At 35.7% G+C, this 19882-nt stretch overlaps 1 protein-coding gene across 1 annotated transcript in view; it reads left to right on the top strand.

Moving 5' to 3' along the window:
• SEMA3E (semaphorin 3E) overlaps positions 1-19882 on the top strand; it is a 224982-nt gene that overhangs the window by 134388 nt on the left and 70712 nt on the right. The window contains exons 3-4 of the mRNA XM_016199833.2: positions 4757-4816; positions 7187-7306. Of these exons, the coding sequence (XP_016055319.2) occupies positions 4757-4816; positions 7187-7306 (180 nt within the window). The remainder of the gene's footprint in view (positions 1-4756; positions 4817-7186; positions 7307-19882) is intronic.

Raw genomic sequence — 19882 nt, 5'->3', positions numbered from 1 at the left:
GTGATGAAAAAAATGCGTATTTAACCTTTTGCTTTTCTCTATCTTTTTTGGTGCAGGGAATGTGGAAATATCATTACACCCTGTTGTTTAACTGCCTTTAAAAATGTCTTGTGCAGAACAAATAGGTTAATTTTATGGGTTTTGTTGATGCTAAACTCTGGAGCAGAACCAAAAGACATCCTGAATGCCAAAACAAATGAAGACATTCATTTTCCTTACTATCTTTCTTTACTAACATTTATACGTAATGGCTTTAAAATAACTTTCCATTTCCAGTGAGGTCTTTCTCTATCATTTTTTCCCACCTATATGAACATTTGACTACAATCCTGAGCCTGTTAGATTTTGTTTTAAACAAACCAAACTAATACAACAACAACAAAAACATAAAGAGTAAATCTCTAATTGCATCGCTCCTTTGGAGAGTTCCAATGTGTTAGACTTTACAGTGGTGTGTGCTCATAATATAATGTTCTACCTCTCTAGCTTTCATCTACCCAAAGTTATCTGGTTAAGATCCTTTTCTCTGCCCTCAGAAATCCTACCAGTCTTTCAAAGCATAGGTTATTGCTAAAATCCTAACTAAGATTTCCTTCCTAACTAAATTGGAAATTAATTTTCTCATTCATTTGACACTGATTGCAGCATTTTCACATCAGTGAATCTTATTTCTCAAACTTTACTGTTATCTCCTTTAGTGAATTGACTTTTCAAAGAATGTGATAAAGGTATATTGATAAATACAAGTTAATCAATAGGCATTGAATAAGCAATGACTGCATTGAAGGCATTGTGCCAGGTAGGCATTGGTAGGAATACAGAAATAAGTCACTGCCTTGCCCTCTGCAACTTATAGTCTAATAAGAGAGCCAAATTTAAGCACACAATTCATTGTACCCCTAGGTAAAGAAAGTAAGAAAAACAATATAGAGAATCATAGGAGGGAGAAATACTATCTACAAAAATGTTTGGAGGAAAGGTTTTGTTGTGAAACACTTTGTAAAATGTGCCTGAAATAATGATTCCATTTTTCCTAGTACATTTGTCATTATTAAGTTTACTGCTAGGAACAACACATTCTGACAATCCTAGAAAAGCCCTTTAGTTCTTCACCATCATGATACATATCATCTTTCTTTTCCATCAAGAACTAAGCATCTGAAATTCTCTCTCTCCTTCAAGACAAGTTAACCTGTCATAATTTCTCAGATGCCAGCACAAGACATGAGACTCCTGGGTCAGAGACAAAGGACTTTATTATTCTTAGCACAGCATGCAGCTTGAGCTTTTTGTCCCCCCACAGGCATGAGGCATAGCAGCCTAGGTAGATGCTGCACATACAGTGAATATGTGTTACACCTAATTAACCAACCTCAAGGTTAGAAACTCCCAGTCTTATAAAGGGGATGCTAGCAAACCTGTCCAACTTTTGCCCAGAGAGAGACATTATCTTTATTATCTTGGTCAGGAAACAAATCTTTCATTTGCCCTGGAAGGAGATTTTATCTTTATATTCCAAGGCTGTTTGAAAAGATTGTGCAGAACAAAAGCCGTCAGTAGGTGTGTAGAAATACTATAGAGAATAGTCTTCACACAGTGTGTTTAAATAGTCATGGGAATCATCATTCCCATGAAGCAGTGATTTAGGAGAATATGGAATTGCATGTTGAGGTTTTATTATTGGCCCAGATATTACTTCATCATTGAAAACATGAACTTGGTATATTTTTCCAAAGAGTTGGGTAAGCTATCTAATACACTGAAATTGTGGAAATAGAGTTTTAACATTATTTTTATAATGATGAATAATGAATAAGAAGGGATGCTAATATTCTAAGAAGAAAGAACCCTGCATTTCATAAGTTAAGTATGTTAAGAATATAAAGCATTATTCTGAATTACAAATGAGGTGTTCTCTAACTTATGCATAGCACTAAATGAATTAGTCATGAAAATCTTTACAATGATAGATGATCCCAAAATGAATTTGTATATTCTTTACACACACGTTTTTTAGCATATCCTTTTGAATAATTTATGCATCCACAGTAAAATCATAATTCCAAAACCAAACTGAATCACAAGTTAGAATGGATTTTTAAATTATCTGAGAAAATCTATCCCTTGGTTCAAAATTTTTTCCCTAAAATAATGGATCAGTAAAGTTTGTAAATTCTACAGCTTCACCTCTAGGATTTCTACTCTATCATGGTATTAGTGACTCTCCTCAGGTGGATGCAAGGCTGTACCTGGACCTGACATTGTTGAGTTTATGTGATATTTTCCTTAATCATCCATGGTCCACTGATGGATTGATTCACTGCTACAATAAAGAACATTGATTGTAGGATTTTATGCATAGGATGGTGGTGGGTGGAGGGAAAGGAGATATCAGGGAAAAATAGTAGGAATCTTTGGGGAATAAACAAACCACCATGGAAAAAGAGTCCAGAATGCTGGCACAGGCCTACCAATAGAGTCTACTAACAGCAAACTTTGGCACTAGGTACTTCTCAATCTAGGCCTTGAGGACACTCAAGCATCCTGAGGAGGAAAAGACCATTTTTAGAAATAGTATCTTGAGAGGCCCAGGCTACTCTAATGGGAAATTTCTATTCCTTCACCAAAATGTTGACTTGAGACTGGAAGGTGATTGCCTAAAAGAAGGGAACCAAAGAAATATTGATGTAAAGCAGTCATTGGGAAGGAAAGGAAGAGAGAACCTCTTGGGAGTTCCTTAGACCAGTGCATGTGCATCCAAGGTACAGGCCTTTGGAGGTAATGAAAAAAACACTGTAAGGTGTTCTGCTGAGATCCAGCATCCCTCAAAAAAGAATCCATCATCACCTGATGAGCAGAGCCCATGAATATGATACCTTAGCACTGAGTAAGAGCTCCATGGACTCTGAGAGAGACACAGAAAAGGAGCTGATTGAAGATTTTCAGTATGGTAGGGTAGGGTGATTGATCCAGCAGATACCCATATTAAACTGTTAAACTGTTAACTAGGAGGCTTAAGGTCTTGGGGCACAGGAAACTTTTGGACACTTAGCAGTTGCTACAGTTACTTAAATGGATCACATCCCTTGGTTCCCACTCACAGATCTACTGTTCGTTGTGGGTTTGGACAGAGAAATATCTAATTTGTACAGAAGCTCCCAAATAATACTACTTTTTTTATAAAGTTGTGGTGTGGATGAAATTAAATGGTGAGTCTAAAGGGCTCAGTACAAAATTTAGAAAGCTGATAATGCCAAGTGTCAGTGAAGATTGCTGGTGGAATGTAAACGTGTCACCATTTGGAAGAACAATCTGGTAGCACTACATTCAAATTGAATATATGCTTACTCTAAGACCCAGTGATTCTGCTTCTAGTTATATAAACCAGCGATATCCTTATGCAGACCTCAAAGGGGTGTGTACAAAGATGCACCAGTGTTTTATGTGGTGGAGAGTTGGTGGCCATCTGGATGTCCATCACTGAGAGAGTAGATAAGAAAATTTGGGGGGGAATTCATTCCTTATATATTACAAAGCAATTAGAAACAAACAAGAGTATATATGTACACATAGAACTATGTGTATAGTGATTTTAAAAGCCTAGTTTCTAATGAAAAGAATAAAAAAGACTTTACATAAATTTAAAAATACTATTTACATAAGTTTTTTAAATGTGCACAGAGAGCAATCATATACATTTTATAAAAATATATGAAAACAAAAAAAAATAACGTGCCCAGTAACAGTTTATAATGATTGCCCCTTGGAGGGAGGCAAGTAGAACTTGGAGGAGGGAAGGGAAGGAAATAAATAAAATAAGAAAGGAATCTTTCAAGATCATAATAATGAGCAATGAATTGAGTAGTAAACTCAAACCTTTGCAGGTGAGTTTATCATGTGAAAGAAAGAAAAATTAAAATAAAGTTCTTACCACATTGTCTGCCACAGTATAATTATTCTATAGTTTAAACAAAAAGAGGAACAGGAGCAGTCTGAGAAAAGAAAAGAAAGGGGGAAAATTTCTTTCATTAAAAAGTACACTTTAACGTCAGAAATTCGTGGCATCAGATAATATTGAATGAATTCTGCCTGGGAGTCCAACTAAGTGTCAAGTACAATTATAGATAAAAAAGAAATGTTTAATGTATTTATTCTCTCTTCAAGGTAGAAACCAATAAACTTGAAATATAGTGAAAAATACCTGAAATGCAGTGGGAAACTGGTAGAGTTAATATTTTAAAAAGTAAAGACCTTCAAGCACTGTATTATTAGGTGATACATTATAAATAAGCACTTAGAGTCATTAATCCTTTAATCCTTTCATGCCGCGAATGTCACTGAGCCCAGCACACACCAAGTTCTGTGCTATGTGGTAAAAATGCAAAGGGGACTCCTGGAGGTGCCTGAATGCAGGGACAGACGGGCTGAGCAGACAGACTGGCCTGCAGAGGTTATGAAGGGCGGTCAGGCACAGAGCAGGCTGGTTAAAGGTGCACAACCTCTGAAGGGCTGAGACATGAGGTGAACCTTTAAAAAGTGGGTTGTTTTTTTAAAATAAGGTTAACATGAAGTCAAAGTCAAAGATTAGTGTCTTAATTATGCAAATAATGATGTAAAGTAGATAGTATTGCTTTATCCTTTCAGAAAATAGGACAAAATGAAAATGTATTGAATTGCAGGAAAAAAATGAAATGGCTTTTTAGTGTGATTTATTTTTAGATGCAGTTGCATAATAGCACTTTATCTTTTATTTCAGATACACTGGCCCAGTACAGAACTAAAAGTAGAAGAATGCATAATGAAAGGAAAAGATGCAGTAAGTATTATTCATTGTAAATTAAGTAAATCATCAATTATATCTCTCACCAATCACAACGGACTGAATCCCTAACCTTTTATTTGCTTTAAAAAGAATATATGCAATTCATTTCAGGAATTTTATATATACATATATATATATATACATACATATATGTATATATATGCACACACATATATATAATTATTTAAAAATTCATTTCAATGTAGAGTTAGAATAAAAGGAGCTAAGGTGCCATCCAGAACTTGATTTTTATTTTGTTTTATTATATTTGAATCAACTTATATTTGTAAATTCCTTACACTAATTTTTGTTTCCTATGTAGTTGGGGGGAAAAACAATAGTATGTCATTTTTTAATTTGAGGAAAAGCTAAACACACTCTGTGAGATTTCATTTCACTTTGTTTAGTAAATTAGAAACAAAAGGAGAAAGAAGAAGAAGTTTGAAGGAAGAAGGCAAACATAGGGAAACATGCCTCACGTAACCCACTGGTTTTTAAAGCGTCTTTCCTGCGTGCGGGTTCGACAGTCCACTTCTCCGCAGCTTCTCTGCAGGGCGCGAGTGAGCAAGGCTGGCAGCCCCCCCGCCAGAGCTGCAGCACACTTAAACATGAGTGGAAGAGGGACCTTCACCTGCTGGGGGTAGCTGGCCGGTGACACCATGCACATCTTTGGAAAAAGGCACGTGCATCTCCTTTGGAAAGTGAACTCATCCTGTTTTTCAGGAAGGAAACAAGATACCATATAAAAGACTAACACACATTATGCCAGCTCCGTTCTCTGTGGCAACTGGGTCACAGCCAAGGAATGAGTCAAGACATTCTCGCTGTCTCGGCCCTCAGTGTGATGCTGACTAACTGAACACACTGGAAGGCTATGTCAGCCTAAGCCCAACTGATCTAATTGGCTCAGTCAAGATGTGACATTGTTTCAAGAGATGAAAAGCAGGTGCTTATAGCAATATGAGAACAGAGTGTTTTCCCCATGCCTGGGGGAAAATAAATTATTTCAACTATGTGGGTCACCACAGAATAAAATGCTACATGAGTAGGAAATTGAAGAAATAAATATGTGCCCTGGAAAATCAGTTCAGTTGTGCTACAACCGGAATCATTTATGGTGAGATAGTTCTGCTGGCTTTTTATCTTAACGCTGTTATATTGGAGACTTTAAAGTCACAATCCTTCCTTATAAAATATTGCATCTACTGATTATTGCATTATTGCACGTATTAATAGCAAAATAATATTTATCATTAAAAGAGTTTAGTATTTATCTCATAATTTGTTTTAAATGAAATAGCAATACCTAATTTGCCAACAACATGTTTGCTAGAATTAATTTAGCCAAGTTGGTTTGAAGCAATTTTAAACTTTTTTCCATTCAGCTTACTGATCACAAAACCCCCTTAGTGATAAATGTGTTAAAACTTTGTTAAGCATGTAATGTGATTTAGGAACTGTGTTTGATTAACTGGGGAATTCAAAGATGTGGAAAATAAAGTTCTGTCCTCACAAAGCTTACAGTTGAATACCAGTATAAGCAAACTAGAGCTCCTGGGCCAAATGTGGCCTGCCATGAATGAAGTTGTAATAGAACACAGGCATACACACTCATTTGTGTATTGTCTATGGCTGTTTTCATGCTATAGGTGCAGAGGTAAGTAGTTGCAATCAGAATGTAAGTAATAGAGATTAGTTTACCCATCAAATTAAATATGTATACTATATGATCCTTTATAGAAAAAGTTTGCTGATCCCCAAACTATATATCTTAGTGTAATCGCTATAAAATGTTATTTTTATTGGCTAGCTTTCTATCTCTTTACTTAGAAATTCTCTATGAAAGTGCTTTATGTGAATTTATGTCTGAAGATATGATTTATTTTCTCAAAACATTCAAACCCTGTAATTCTCTAAAGTCTGCATATGTTTTCTTCTGAATAAAGAAGCTTTTTCTAATTATTGGTTTTCTGACTTTATGCTGATTGTTTATATATACTTTTTAAAGATAACAGCATTGAGAATAACTTAATTACTTAGTGGAGCATATTGCCATGCAAAACTTTACGCTTGAATACGTTTCTGAACAGTTCCTTTTTTTATTTCTCAGTGTGTACTAGACTCATGAAAATGACTCACTCCCATTATTAAATATAATTCCTACATTGCTACTAACAAAAATGTACATCCGTCACCCAGGTCTCTTCTCCCACTGCTCCTTGTCTGTTTTTCATCTGCCCCTCTTGCCTCCTCTAGCCAAGGGAGACTTAAACAGGAGATTCCTGGGGCTAGGAAAAGACAAAAATCAAAAAAGGGCCAAACATTTTTTATTCCACTAACCAATTTCTCTTTTTTCTGCTTTAGAGTGAGTGTGCAAATTATGTCCGGGTTTTGCATCCCTATAATCGGACACACCTGCTGACCTGTGGGACTGGCGCTTTCGACCCACTTTGTGCCTTCATCAGAGTTGGATACCATGCAGAGGTAAGATGATTTCATCCAGTGCTCTCAATACAAATAATGATGAAAGGAACTTTGTTTTCAAAGAAAGGTTGTGGGATTTCCTTCGACGAAAGAGGAAAGCATTTGTGAAATACTGATTCAGTTTGCTTGAGTCAGGGAAATGATCTCTCAGTGCTTTTAAAATCTTTGTTAGCTGTAAAATTCCTGAACCAATTAATCCTTTATGTGTTCATTCACTGGACAATTTCATTTCCTTAATTTATCCACTTAAAAATATTTCTTAATATGAAGCTGTTCTCCATTGTGTTCTTATATAAATCTTTACTAATGTAACCACCGAACTAGAATGACTATGCACATGAATTTATATCTGCATGTATATATAAATAAATTTATATGAATAAAATTATTACATATAGTATTTTATAAAGGACATGCAAGGACTTGTTGATTCTGTAATTACTCCTTAGCTAAGTGAGATAGGGAGGTGGAATTGGAGGCGGGGAGAGAGTGCAAACTGACAAGCTAGGTCTTGAGTGGGTGAGAGCCATCTGTCTCTTTCCCCAGACCCTGTCACCAGGTGATATGGCTTGTTAGTGAACAAAATAGGTTGAAATATAACCTATTTCAACAAACTGGGTAAACTGTCAACTCTCATTTACTTTAGGCACATTTTCAAGCACCTTACATCACCATCACAGTTTCACTCTGTAGCATATTGAACAATATTCTGATATCAGGATCTGCTTGTTACCTTTCACTCAGGTCAGAGGGCAGAATCCTGCATTAGGATGTGACACAGATAAAACAGAGCTCTACATATTCTGTAGCTGAGCTGCTAGACTCTTGATTCTGATATCTCAATTATGAGAGGGCAGCTATGACTCTAAAATATTTTCAGCCAGCACATATAGAGAATAATATGCATTTCTCTAGTGAAAAATTATTTCTGATATTCCCTATACTAGTTATCACTCAGGTGCACATATAATTAACAATATGTGAAGTGCTTACTCTAAGCTGCCTCTGGGGAGTGCCCTGATTGAGGTGCTTCATCTGCTAAGTGTCCTTATAGGCCCGGTTTTTGATTAGCGTATTTTAAATGTTAACTAATCACCCCTAGTTGTAGATTAAAGTTAAGTAGCATGCACAAACACAGTACAGTGCATTTACTGAATTATTTTAAAGAAACAGTGCAGATGATATAAAAGGAGAACTTTAGATGGAGATGTAGAATTAAAGTAGGTCCAGTGCAGTCAGAATATTTACATACATACAAATATACAATGTTTACATGTATACATACTGATGTGTGTACAAACACATGTTACATATAAACAAAGCCAGAATACTTACATCTGTGGTACAGATCTATTGGAAAAAATTCCTCTCAGTTTTCATTTATCTGTAAAAGCCTTTATTTCATCTTTATTTTTGAAGGATATTTTCTCTGGATGTAGAATTCTGGGATACGTTTTTTTTCTTTCTTTCAGCATCTCAAAAATGTTGATTGTCTTCTAATCTCTTTCTGATGTAAATTCAAGTTTCATATATATATATATATATATATAGCAGACTTTTGGGCATTGTCCCACAGATCACCAAAATTCTGTCTATTTTATTCTATCTTTTTCCCCTCTGTTTCTCAAATTGGGTAAATTATATTGATTGATTTTCAAGTTTATTAACCCTTTCTTCTGACATCTCTAATAATGCTGTTAAGCCCAGCCCATTATTGGTTCATACAGATATTGTACTTTTCAGTCTAGAATTATCACTTTGTATATTTTTATTTACATACTGTCCATTCTCCTTAGGTTTTATTCATAATGGCACTTTCCTTTAAGCCCTTGAACATATTTTTAACAACTGTTTTAAAATCCCTGGGTGCTAATTTTAACATGTGGGTCAACCTAAAGTACGTTTGCATTGACTGCCTTTTCTCTTGACTATGGATCTTATTTTCTTGTTTCTTTGCATGTCTAATAATTTTTATTGTGTAATGAACATCCTAGATCGTATACTCTCATTCCGACCCTGGATTCTATTATTTTTTGAAGAGGGTTGATTTTTATTCTAGTAGGCAGTTTACTCTGTTGGACTCAAACTCAAATCTCTCTTTTGATGGTCAGCAGTCAAAAATCTTTTTCAACTTTCCAGCCACTGCTTTTCATGGTCTGCTTGTATATGCAGTTCATGTGTCAGCCAAAGATTTGTGAGAGAATATACACACAGATTTCAGGATTCCTCACTGTTTGTGGATATGTCTTCTTGCTTTTCAGCTGCTCTGGTACTTTACATCTCTCATCTATGGCTTTCCAAGATAAAAAGCCTTGAGCTTTCTGCTTGATTCTAGCCTCTCTCATAACATGAACTGGGGGTTTCCTTAAGTTAAAAACTGTGCAGGCTTTGTCTGCTCTTAACTAATCTCCAGTGCCTTCAAATAATTGTTTTTATATTTTTTTACTTAGTTCATCATCATTATCTGTGAGACAGGTAGTTCAATACAAGCTGGATTGTCATTAACAGAAGTATAATTCACCTTCATATGTGTGATATTAAGTGTTTTTCTCATGTAGTTATTGAAGTATTAAATATGGTTGAAAACATATTTTGAAAAAAAATCTGTATATAACATGAGAGGAGCTTGTGGCCATGTCATAATGAGAACAGTGAGTTTTATTCCCCAAACTCCATTTGGAAGCTTGATAAAATTTTATCTGAGAGAATGAGAAATTAATATAAACAAAGCAAATACTCTGATTAAAAAATGTAGAGGCAGGCACATATGGGATAGGTCTGCAGATAATAGTCTAGTTGGTCAGGAACAGCAGGATGTAAAGCTGGGACAAATTGGCAGAGGATTTTAATGTTAGACAGTGGCATTCTTTCGTTATTTTAAAGACAACATGAAGATCACGAAGGAGTTTGAGCAGTGTTTGATTGACATGACATTAGTAATATTTTAGACTGAGTCAAGCAGGGAGAGATGAAAGGCAGAGAGAAATTAAAGGATCACAAGGATATTTAATAGTGTTGTCACAAAAGCAAAGGACAGGAAGTGTAGGACTGATGTGAGAAGCTGCTCAGCAGGGGAGTTTATGTAACTTAATATTTTATTGGATGTTGCTGATGAAAGGGCGTTGAACAACAATTCCATTTTATTTCTCAATTGGAAAGAAAAGCAGAGTCTTTAACAGTAAAGGGAACAAAGGTTTTTGTGAGAACATAAAAATGTTTGGTATTTCTCAGTTGTAACCCTTTAATTTCCATGTACATTTATTTTAAAAATTGGTCCTAGAGCCTGGCCAACCAGCGTAGTTCAGTGGTTGAGCATCGACCTATGATCCAGGAGATCGAGGTTCGATTCCCAGTCAGGGCACCATCCCCAGCAGGGGGTATGTAGGGGGCCGCCAATGACTCTCTCTCATCATTGATATTTCTATCACTCTCTCCCTCTTCCTTCCTCTCTCTGCAATCAATAAAAATATTTTTTTAAAAATTATCCTAGAGCTAGGAGAGGGTATTATCAAGATAAATATCACAATAGATCGAATTATTGAACCCTAGGGAGTTAATGGTCCCTAAAGGGGTCTCTTTCCTCTCTTTGTCCATCTGTCTTATTTTTTCTCATACTTGCTTTCTCTTTCTATCTCTCACCCTCTCACTTTATCAAAGTAACTTGGAAAATGCCATTATTTAGATGGCAGTAGAATGTCTAGAGAATATCCGTGTAATTAGACTGAACAGAGTAGTTAGTATAAGGCAAACCAGGTTAGGGCAAATTCAGAATCACACTTGTAAGAGGAAAAAACATTAAAAAATGATAGACAACATCATTAATGCTACTCAGAGGGCACATTTGGTAAAGAGATGAGTAATTAGAATGTAGAAGATTAGGAAGTGACTGAAAATGACAAAACAAAGGCAGTAATATTACCTATTTAATCCAGAAATAGAATTGTTAAGGAAAATAAATTTTGGTGTCTATATAAAATGTGTAGGAGTGTTGGAAGAAGGTTTTCCTAGCACAGCAGATACAGAAACTTAAATTATTTATCAAATTGGAGGATGTTACCACTTACCTTCTTGGAGTTAAGGAAGGGTGGGTGGGGAGCCAGTTTGCCAAGGAGGGGGCTGTGGGGTAGTCAATGGAGAGGCGTCATTAGCAGTTGGATATAAAGGGCTGTTTTTCAGCAGAGAGACCTGAACTGGAAATGTAAATTTGAGAATAATCAGTGTGTGTGCGTGTGTGTGTGTGAAAGGTGAGACCTTAAGGTATGATGTTATTGCTTAGGAAGAGTATTTGAGGAAAAGCACCTGAATCTGGAGTGCAGAAACACTGATTCTCCAGTATTTGAAAGGCTGGCAGAGGAAGGAAAACTTGAAAGGAGATTAATAAGGAGTGACTAAGAGGGTTCGGAGGAACAGAGGAGAGTGAGGTACCACAGACGTCTCAAAGGAGGCAAGTGTCATTGGACCTAGAAAGTCTTTGGAGACATTTGAGAGGAGTTTCAGTAAAATGTGAATGCAAACCAGGGTCTTCTGGCATAAAGGATTGAAGCCAACTTTCTCTTGAATCACTTTTACATTTTCATTTCATTATTTTAAATTTCTTACTGAAGTATAATATAAATACTTAAGTACAGAGCATGCGACTGTCTTTCTAGATCATTTCCACAAATGGATACCCCTGTGCAACAAGCACCCAGGTCAAATTACCTATTTCTCTTTTTGTTTAAATTTTCACTTATTTCCCCCCTCATACACTCTTGGGGGGTTTTTTGCTCTTTTTTGTTGTTGATGTTAATCCTTACCTGAGGATATTTTTCCCCTTGCTTTTTAGAGAGAGAGAAAGGAAGGGAGTCGGGGGGGGGAAAGAGAGAGAGAGATCGGTGTGAGAGAGACACATCAATTGTTGCTCCCCGCATGCACCCTGATGGGGTGGGATCGAACCTGCAACCCAGGTACATGCCTTGACCAGGAATTGAACCTGCGACCCTAGTGCAGGGGAGGGAGGGACATTCTAACACTGAGCCACACTGGCCAGGGCTAGTCTTCTTTTTCAAAATGTTTTTTTTTTCTTTTTATTTCAAAGACCTTCCTAAATTCTATCACCCCGTGCGTTCTTTTAGTTTTCCCAGATTTGATTTATGCTTTTATTTTATTGCTTCTATCACTGTCTTGATTTGTTTTTGCTCCTTTTGAAGTAGTAAGTTGCGGTTGGCTCCCGTAAGGTTTGTGGCACATCTTTTGACAAACCTCGTTGTCTGTAGTAATGTGTTTCTTATTCTTTTTTTCTTGTGATAACACTGTACTGGACTTAGCTGGGGTCTTTTTTATTTTTATTGCTCTTTTTATATAAAATTAGTTTTCCTAAACTTTTGGGAAGGCAGTATAGATCAGAATAAACATCTAGCTTCATATTCTAGAACCCGCCATTGTGCTTTGTTCTGTGAAGTATTAAAAAATAAAGAGACTTTATACACACATATACATATATGTATGCACATATATATATACTTTTTTTCTGGCTATGATATTGTCCTCTTTTGTCTGGATGTTGCCTTTTCCTTGACCTTCTTTACCCCTTTCCTGAAAAATCCGCGTTCTACTCTTTGCAGTTTTTTCTTGGAAGTGAGGTGGGCAGGTTCATTTTGAGGGTTTGTAGGGATTCATCCCTCCCACAGACCCCTTGTAATCAGCCACAGATTAAATCAGCAAAAATCTCTCTCGGGTTCAGCTGTCAAAAGTGAGAATTCTTTCTTTCTCGGGTTTGACAAAACCTGGTTCCTTCTCTCTGCTTCTTCCTTCAAAATATGAATACTCTGTGTGGTTTATGGCTCGCAGTAGTTCTTGAGCACTGCTGGTACTTGGGGGCTCAGGGGTATTCTTAATAGCTACTTTTGCTGTAGGTATTGTGAATGAGTTTTTGGTTTTGCATTTCTAGTTGACTCATATGTTTTTCTGGGAGGATTTTTGGAGAACAGAATGCATGTCTCTGTTGCTATCCTTTCAGATTTCTTAGAATACCTTTTAAATAGTAAAATGCTATATAAATATAAAGTACTATGTAAAATACTGCAAGTTTATGCCTACCTCTAATTTACTCACCATTCAAAGAAAGTGGAAATTATGTGTTAAATGTAGAGGTCCAGAGATTCAGGTATAAACTATATATTTCTTAAGAAGTGGGAAAGGCCTTGAACTCCCAACAAAATTAAAATCACTTTCATTACTTAACAGTCTGTTTCCCTTAGAACACAATGACTAGCATTAATGATATTAGCATGTTAGTATTTGTGTTAGTTTTCTATGTTGCAAAACAAATTACCAAAAACAACACAGGTTTTTCTTATAGTCTCTGTGGGGCAGGATTCCAGACCCTCCTTTAGCTGACCCCACTGCTCCAGATCTCTGAAGGCTGAAATCAAGGTTTTTTTTATCTTCCTTGTTTAAAGTATTACAGATGTCCCCTTTTTTCCTCCACTGACCCCCTCCACCCTTCCCAAGCCTTCACCACACTATCATCTTTAGTTAATCTCTTCCCCCTGCCCCCATTCCCGCTGAGATTCGTCAGTCTGTTTTCCATGCTTCCCTGTCTCTGAAATCAAGGTATTCTGTAAGCTGTGATCTTTCTGGACTTCAGAGCCCTATTCTAAGACCTTGTGGTTGTTGGGAGAATTTTGTTGCAGGCAGTTGTAGGACACAAGCCCCTTTGTTCCTAATGGCTGTCACCCAGGGGCTGCTCTAGCTCCTAGAGGCCACCCACCTTCAGTTCCTTGTCACATGCCCCTATCACAACATGGCAGTAGACTTCTTCAAGGCCAGCAAAAGAATCTGCCTATCCAAACATTATGAGGAAGTCATTTAACATAATCTAATTATGAGAATTATTATACCATCACCATAGAAAGTACTAAAATCTGGAGAGTGGTTCCTCATTGTATTGGGTTTGTAGGTCCCGCCCACACCCAAGGGGTGGAGATTACACAGGACATCTCTATGTGGAGCCGCACTCTGCCTACCATACTCTCTTTTGCATATCTTACATATGAAAGGAAGATTGTATTAGTACAAGTGTCTTAAGAGGATGTTTCTTGGGGATGTAAGGCAAAGGCACAAAGTAAAGGGTAAGAAATGATTCTTTTCTAAATTTGTCCATGGCTCTTCTCTTAAAAGAATCCTGCATTCCTCCTTGCAAGAACCATAAAGATTAAGGGATGTTCAGGCCATCTCCAGAATTTGTCTACCCAGACATGAGACTATTTGATTGTCCTTGAGAGCATGAGCATTTGACTATAAATTACTGCCATGTTTCATAAGTGTAGGGTATATTTTCTCAGTGTATTTTAATTTAAAGCCTATTTTATATAAAATTTTAAATATGCTGAATAAATTACTCATGCAAATGTATTTGGCACCAAGGATAAGCAATAATTCACTTTTTTGATTTTCAGTCATGGTTTTGACACGTTTCCTCTCTTGCAGAAAGTAGCAGCTCAGCTATTTAAGTTGGAATATTATCAACTTCACAATCATAAGATTTCGTGTATGTATATATACCTCAATCCAGTATAAAATCTCTTTGGAAATCTGTTAGAAGCTATACCCAAATAATGTTCTTACCAAGTCAGTTCACATTTCTCCTTCATAAACTAGAAATGATGTATTTTTGTTACTTTTCTGTATTCACTAGTTAAATATTTTGTAATGTGCAGTAAGAGATTACTATTTTGTGTGTTAGAGTAATATATTTTACATATTATCTCATAGCTCTTTCAGAGCTTGAACCCTTTATTTTCAATAAATATTGAAAATACATTTTCAGGCAATAACACAAGTATATAAAATAGAAATATACATGTTATAAATACATGAATTTTTATCAGATATATTTTCCTCAGAGGTACTTAATTAATATTTGTTTCTTAGTATATTAAATTTTAGTTTCTTCTTATAGTACAGAGTGAAAATTTCATTAGAATAGCCAATAAAACTAGTTACAGTTTCTAGAGGTTTAAATAGTACCCGTCAGGGTTTTTTGACTAATATTAGTATTTTGTTTTTCACAACTCAGATCAATATGCCATGCACTTAATATTATTTGTGTTTTTCACAAAGAAATACTCATATCTTGATTTCACAAATTATTTTGTTTAATGTCAACTTTTGCCACACCTAGCTTCTAAACCCACAAAATGTCAAAGATTTCCAAATTTGTTCTTTTAATAGGTTTCTGTTAGGTCCTTGTTTATTTCTGTTGTTTAGCTGCAATTATCTTAAGAGGTAAAAAATGTTAAAGATAATAACTTTTAAATATTTTTGTAAAAATCTAGGGTGGCTGTTAGTCATTTAAATAGAATAAATATAGGAAATTTACAGTGAGCATTTAGCAAAATTTATATTCTCAAATAATTTTATACATTAAATATGCTTTTAGTTAACAAAAGTGTCCAGATTATAATTTGCAGCAATATAATTTTATAAACCTTATTAGTCACCTGTTTTAAAGGGTAACGCTGGTCTGTAATTTCCTGATCCATTTATACAAAAATAGTACATAGAAAGGTTTTATGTTTTAAAATATTTGGCAAGTTTTTATATTCTCATTTCAAGTAAGTGATTAACAGGTAAAATGTATCACCCTATGAAGTCAGGTTTATGTTTAATTTGGCCTCAGTCTATGAGTTTTTCATTCTGCAGATCAGGTGTGTATGTATTTTTGACTGGAAATATAATGGAAGTTATGAGCAATGAAAATAGAAATTACCTGACAAGAGTACTCTTTTTTTAAAAGGGTGAGTGGAGATAATTTATACATTGAAATAGATATGTAAATCTAAATGTGAAAAAGGAAATTATTTACACTAATGTCATAGCTATAAAAAAAAGACAATATATCCGTAGTTCTTTAAAAATAAAGATAAAAACTTTTTAAAAAAATATATCTTTATTGATTTCAGAGAGAGGAAAGGAGAGGGAGAGAGAGAGAAACATCAATGATGAGAGAGTCATTGATCAAGCCCACAACCCGGGCATGTGCCCTGACCGGGAATTGAACCCCGATCGCCTGGATCCTGGGTCAACGCTCAACCACTGAGCCACACCCGGCCGGGCAAAACAAAAACTTTTGTGTAGATAAAGAAGGCTTAGAATATTTAAATCAAACTAATATTTTTAAAGAAATGATGTATCTTGTCCATTGGGCACTCAGCCATTTACTACATTGTTTTTTGTTTGTTTTTTTATTGCAAATTAAAAGATTTTTTTTCAGTGCAGGTGATAGAAAGGATAATGTTATAATCCCAGGGCACTGGAAGATGAACATGACAGTTTCTCCAGCATCTTGCAATCTATCATCTTTGTGGTTTTTAAAATCCCTAAGGTGATTTAAAAATGCCTCAGCACAGAGGAATTGTTCCTTCAGGTTTTTCTCTCCTGTCAGTCTTAACAGTGAAAGCTGGTGACATGATCTTCTGGTGGGAAGAAAAGCAGAATTTCTTGTTCTGGTTTTTGTCTGACAATGACTGTATGAAAGCTCTTGGGAAGGCAGACTGCTTGCCACACTTCACTCCCAGCTCTCTTTGCACTGTGTGTGTGTGTGTGTGTGTGTGTGTATGTGTGTGTGTGTGTGTGTGTGTGTGTGTGGCAGTGAGTAAACAGCCTTGCTCCAGCACCAGGTGCCTGTGAGCAAAGGAAGGTGAAGAGAGAAATCAGGTGATACTGTGTTGCTGAGCAACTTTCCTGTTGGCCACTGGGGAAGGAGGGACCCGGAGAGGTTTAGGTTGGGCCAGAACGGTAACTCATTAAAGAGGCGGCAGGTCAGATCCTTATGGGGCAGTGAGCTCTGCTATGAGAGTTTTTCTTCTACTTAAAAATATGAGTACATGAAAGGAGTCAATAAAACAAAACATGAAAGTGCTCCAGTACCGACTGTTGCCCACCTCTTCCATGGCACTCCTTTGTCAATAGTTTATTTCTTGAAATGTGTGTGCACGTTTCTGTAATAACAGAAAAATGTTGATATTCTACCTGAAGTTCTTATTTTGATGATATTTACTCAAAACTACTTCATGGGCATATGTCAGGGCATAACAGTTCTCTCTCACTCATCTAAATGGCTGCATAGTATTTCTTAGTAAGAATGAACCATAATGTATGTAATTAAGTGATTTATTTTTAACTGTTAATCTTGAGGCTACAGTGAAGCAGAGAATGAGTCTGATGCTTGAATGGTTGAGCATCTAAAGGGCAATGAGATGCTCATGGATGTAGAACCGTAGCATTCATGTCTCCAGTTTGATCAGACGTTACAAGCTAACACCATATGCTCGATTCAGCTCACAAATGCGCTTTGTTGGTCACGAACAGAATTTCTTGTTGGTTTTATTTTATAGAGCCTACATTTGAAAATTGGTTGGTTTCACATAATAGTTTGTGATTTCCAATGGACAGACATGAAAAAATCGGTTAGTGCTAAGCAGTTGCTGTCCTGCTCCTCAGGGCATGTGCAGAACAATAGTCCCCAGTGCCCATCACTGGCACAATGCAGGCTTACATCCAGCCTCTTTGCCAGTTTGCCATCTCCGCCTGGCCCTGACAGGCATTTGCATTTGTTTCTCAAGCCCTAGAGGGTTATGAACTTCCTCAGAGCCCTTAAGTGCTTATGATCCAGTAGTTAGTCAATAATCATAGAATGAATGAATCAGTGAGTAAATTAATGAATAAATGCATTTTGTTACATTGATACTTTAATGTAGAACTCTAAGATTCTAACAAATTCGAAATAAGAAATTGGTTAAAATGTTTATAAGATAGAATTTATAAGTACCCGCTCACACACATTTTTTCTTTTAATTATGTAGATTTTGCCAACTCTTGAGCAGGTTTGTTGATAATATAATAATAGATATTTATTTTTACTTATCTGGTCTTTAGACATAAATTAAGCAACATAGCATAGAAAACAGAGTCTTTAGGTGCACTTTTTTTGGCAACTTATAAAATTCATACAGAAAATTATGCAGATCAAAAAATGTAACTATGATTAGTTTTCACAAATTGAACACATCTTTGTAACCAACATCCAGATCAAGGAAGAAAGCATTACCAGAACCCCAAAATCTCTGTTTTCCCCCTTTAAAGTGACTATCCTCCCTATAGAACCACTTTTCTGACTTCTATTACCATAAATTAGTTTGACTATTTTAGAATTTTATGTAGATGGAATCACACAGCACACACTTTGTGTGTGTTTGTCTAGCTTCTTTTGCTTAATAATATGGTGAGAATAATCTATGTTGTGTGTAGTTGTACTTCATGTATTTTCATTTCTGTGTAGTATTTCTCTGTATGGATATGCCTCAATTTACTTATGCATTCTTCTTTTGCTGATCACTTGGGTTGTTACAGCTACAGTGCTGCTGTGAACATTCTTTTGCATGTCTTTCATTAACATATGTACAAGTTTTTGCTTAGTATATTGTAGGACTAGGATTACTATGTCATAGAGGACGCATGTGTTCAGCTTTAGCAAATACTACTAAACTGTTTTCCAGTTTTTGTACCAATCTTATGCCCACCAGTAATATATGAATATTGTATTTACCCCTCAGACAATACAGAGTATTGTCTTTTTTAAGTCATTTGATGTGTGTGTGTAGTGGATCACATTGTGGTTTTAATTCTCATTTTCCTGATGACTAATAAAATTGAACATTTTTTATATATTAATTTAGACTTAGAAATTGTGAGTCACTCTTGAGTTGTTGTCTTTGGTTGGCCATTTAAGAGCTGCTCCACAGTTGCCAAATGGAATTTATTGGGGATTTTATGAGGGAGCAAATATAATATATCCAGCTCAGTGTTGGACATAGAGAAAACACTCAGTGAAAGATCTTTCCAATTATCTCTTTATTTTGCTTTTTTTGAAACTGATAGAAAATTTAAAACAAGGGTCAAAAATAAAATTGGAAAAAGTGGGAGAAGAGAACAGTTGGATATAAAGAGGTGACAGGTAACCAGGAACAGGGAAGAAGCATAAAACCAATATTGACTGATTATGATATTGACCTTCTTGTCAACAAAGTAAGTCCAGGAAAAAAGTTGTGTTATACGGTTGTCATTAAGAAGGACGAGTGTCAACATTAAGGCATAAGCTTTGGATTTAGGAATACCTGAGTTTTCATTTCTTCACTGTAACTTAACTAGATATTTTACAAAGATGTCAATAATACTGTCTTCATAAAGTCGATAGTAAGAATTGCATAAATACACATAGTATTTAAATATAAAATATTTTGAATATAAAAATCATATACAAATTAAAAATTTAGTCCACTAGTGATATAAGTACTCAATAAAAATCAATTACTTTTATCACTTTCATGTTTGAGCTTTGAGATATAATTATGACATAATTTTATATAAGGGACAGTAACAACATAATGGGCAGTGCCCACAACATAAGTTAAATACATAGAGAAAGCAGAGGCTTTCTACATATGGACTTTTGTACCTCATGTCAATAACTTGTTGTCATAGTTTATCACTTTTCAAATATATAATACTGTGGCACCCAGATGATTTCTTTTC

Source organism: Miniopterus natalensis, chromosome 10, assembly GCF_054644295.1.
Source record: "Miniopterus natalensis isolate mMinNat1 chromosome 10, mMinNat1.hap1, whole genome shotgun sequence".
Classification (NCBI taxonomy): domain Eukaryota; kingdom Metazoa; phylum Chordata; class Mammalia; order Chiroptera; family Miniopteridae; genus Miniopterus; species Miniopterus natalensis.
The sequence above is the reverse complement of the archived record's forward strand: the minus strand, read 5'-3'. Positions and strand labels throughout refer to the sequence as shown.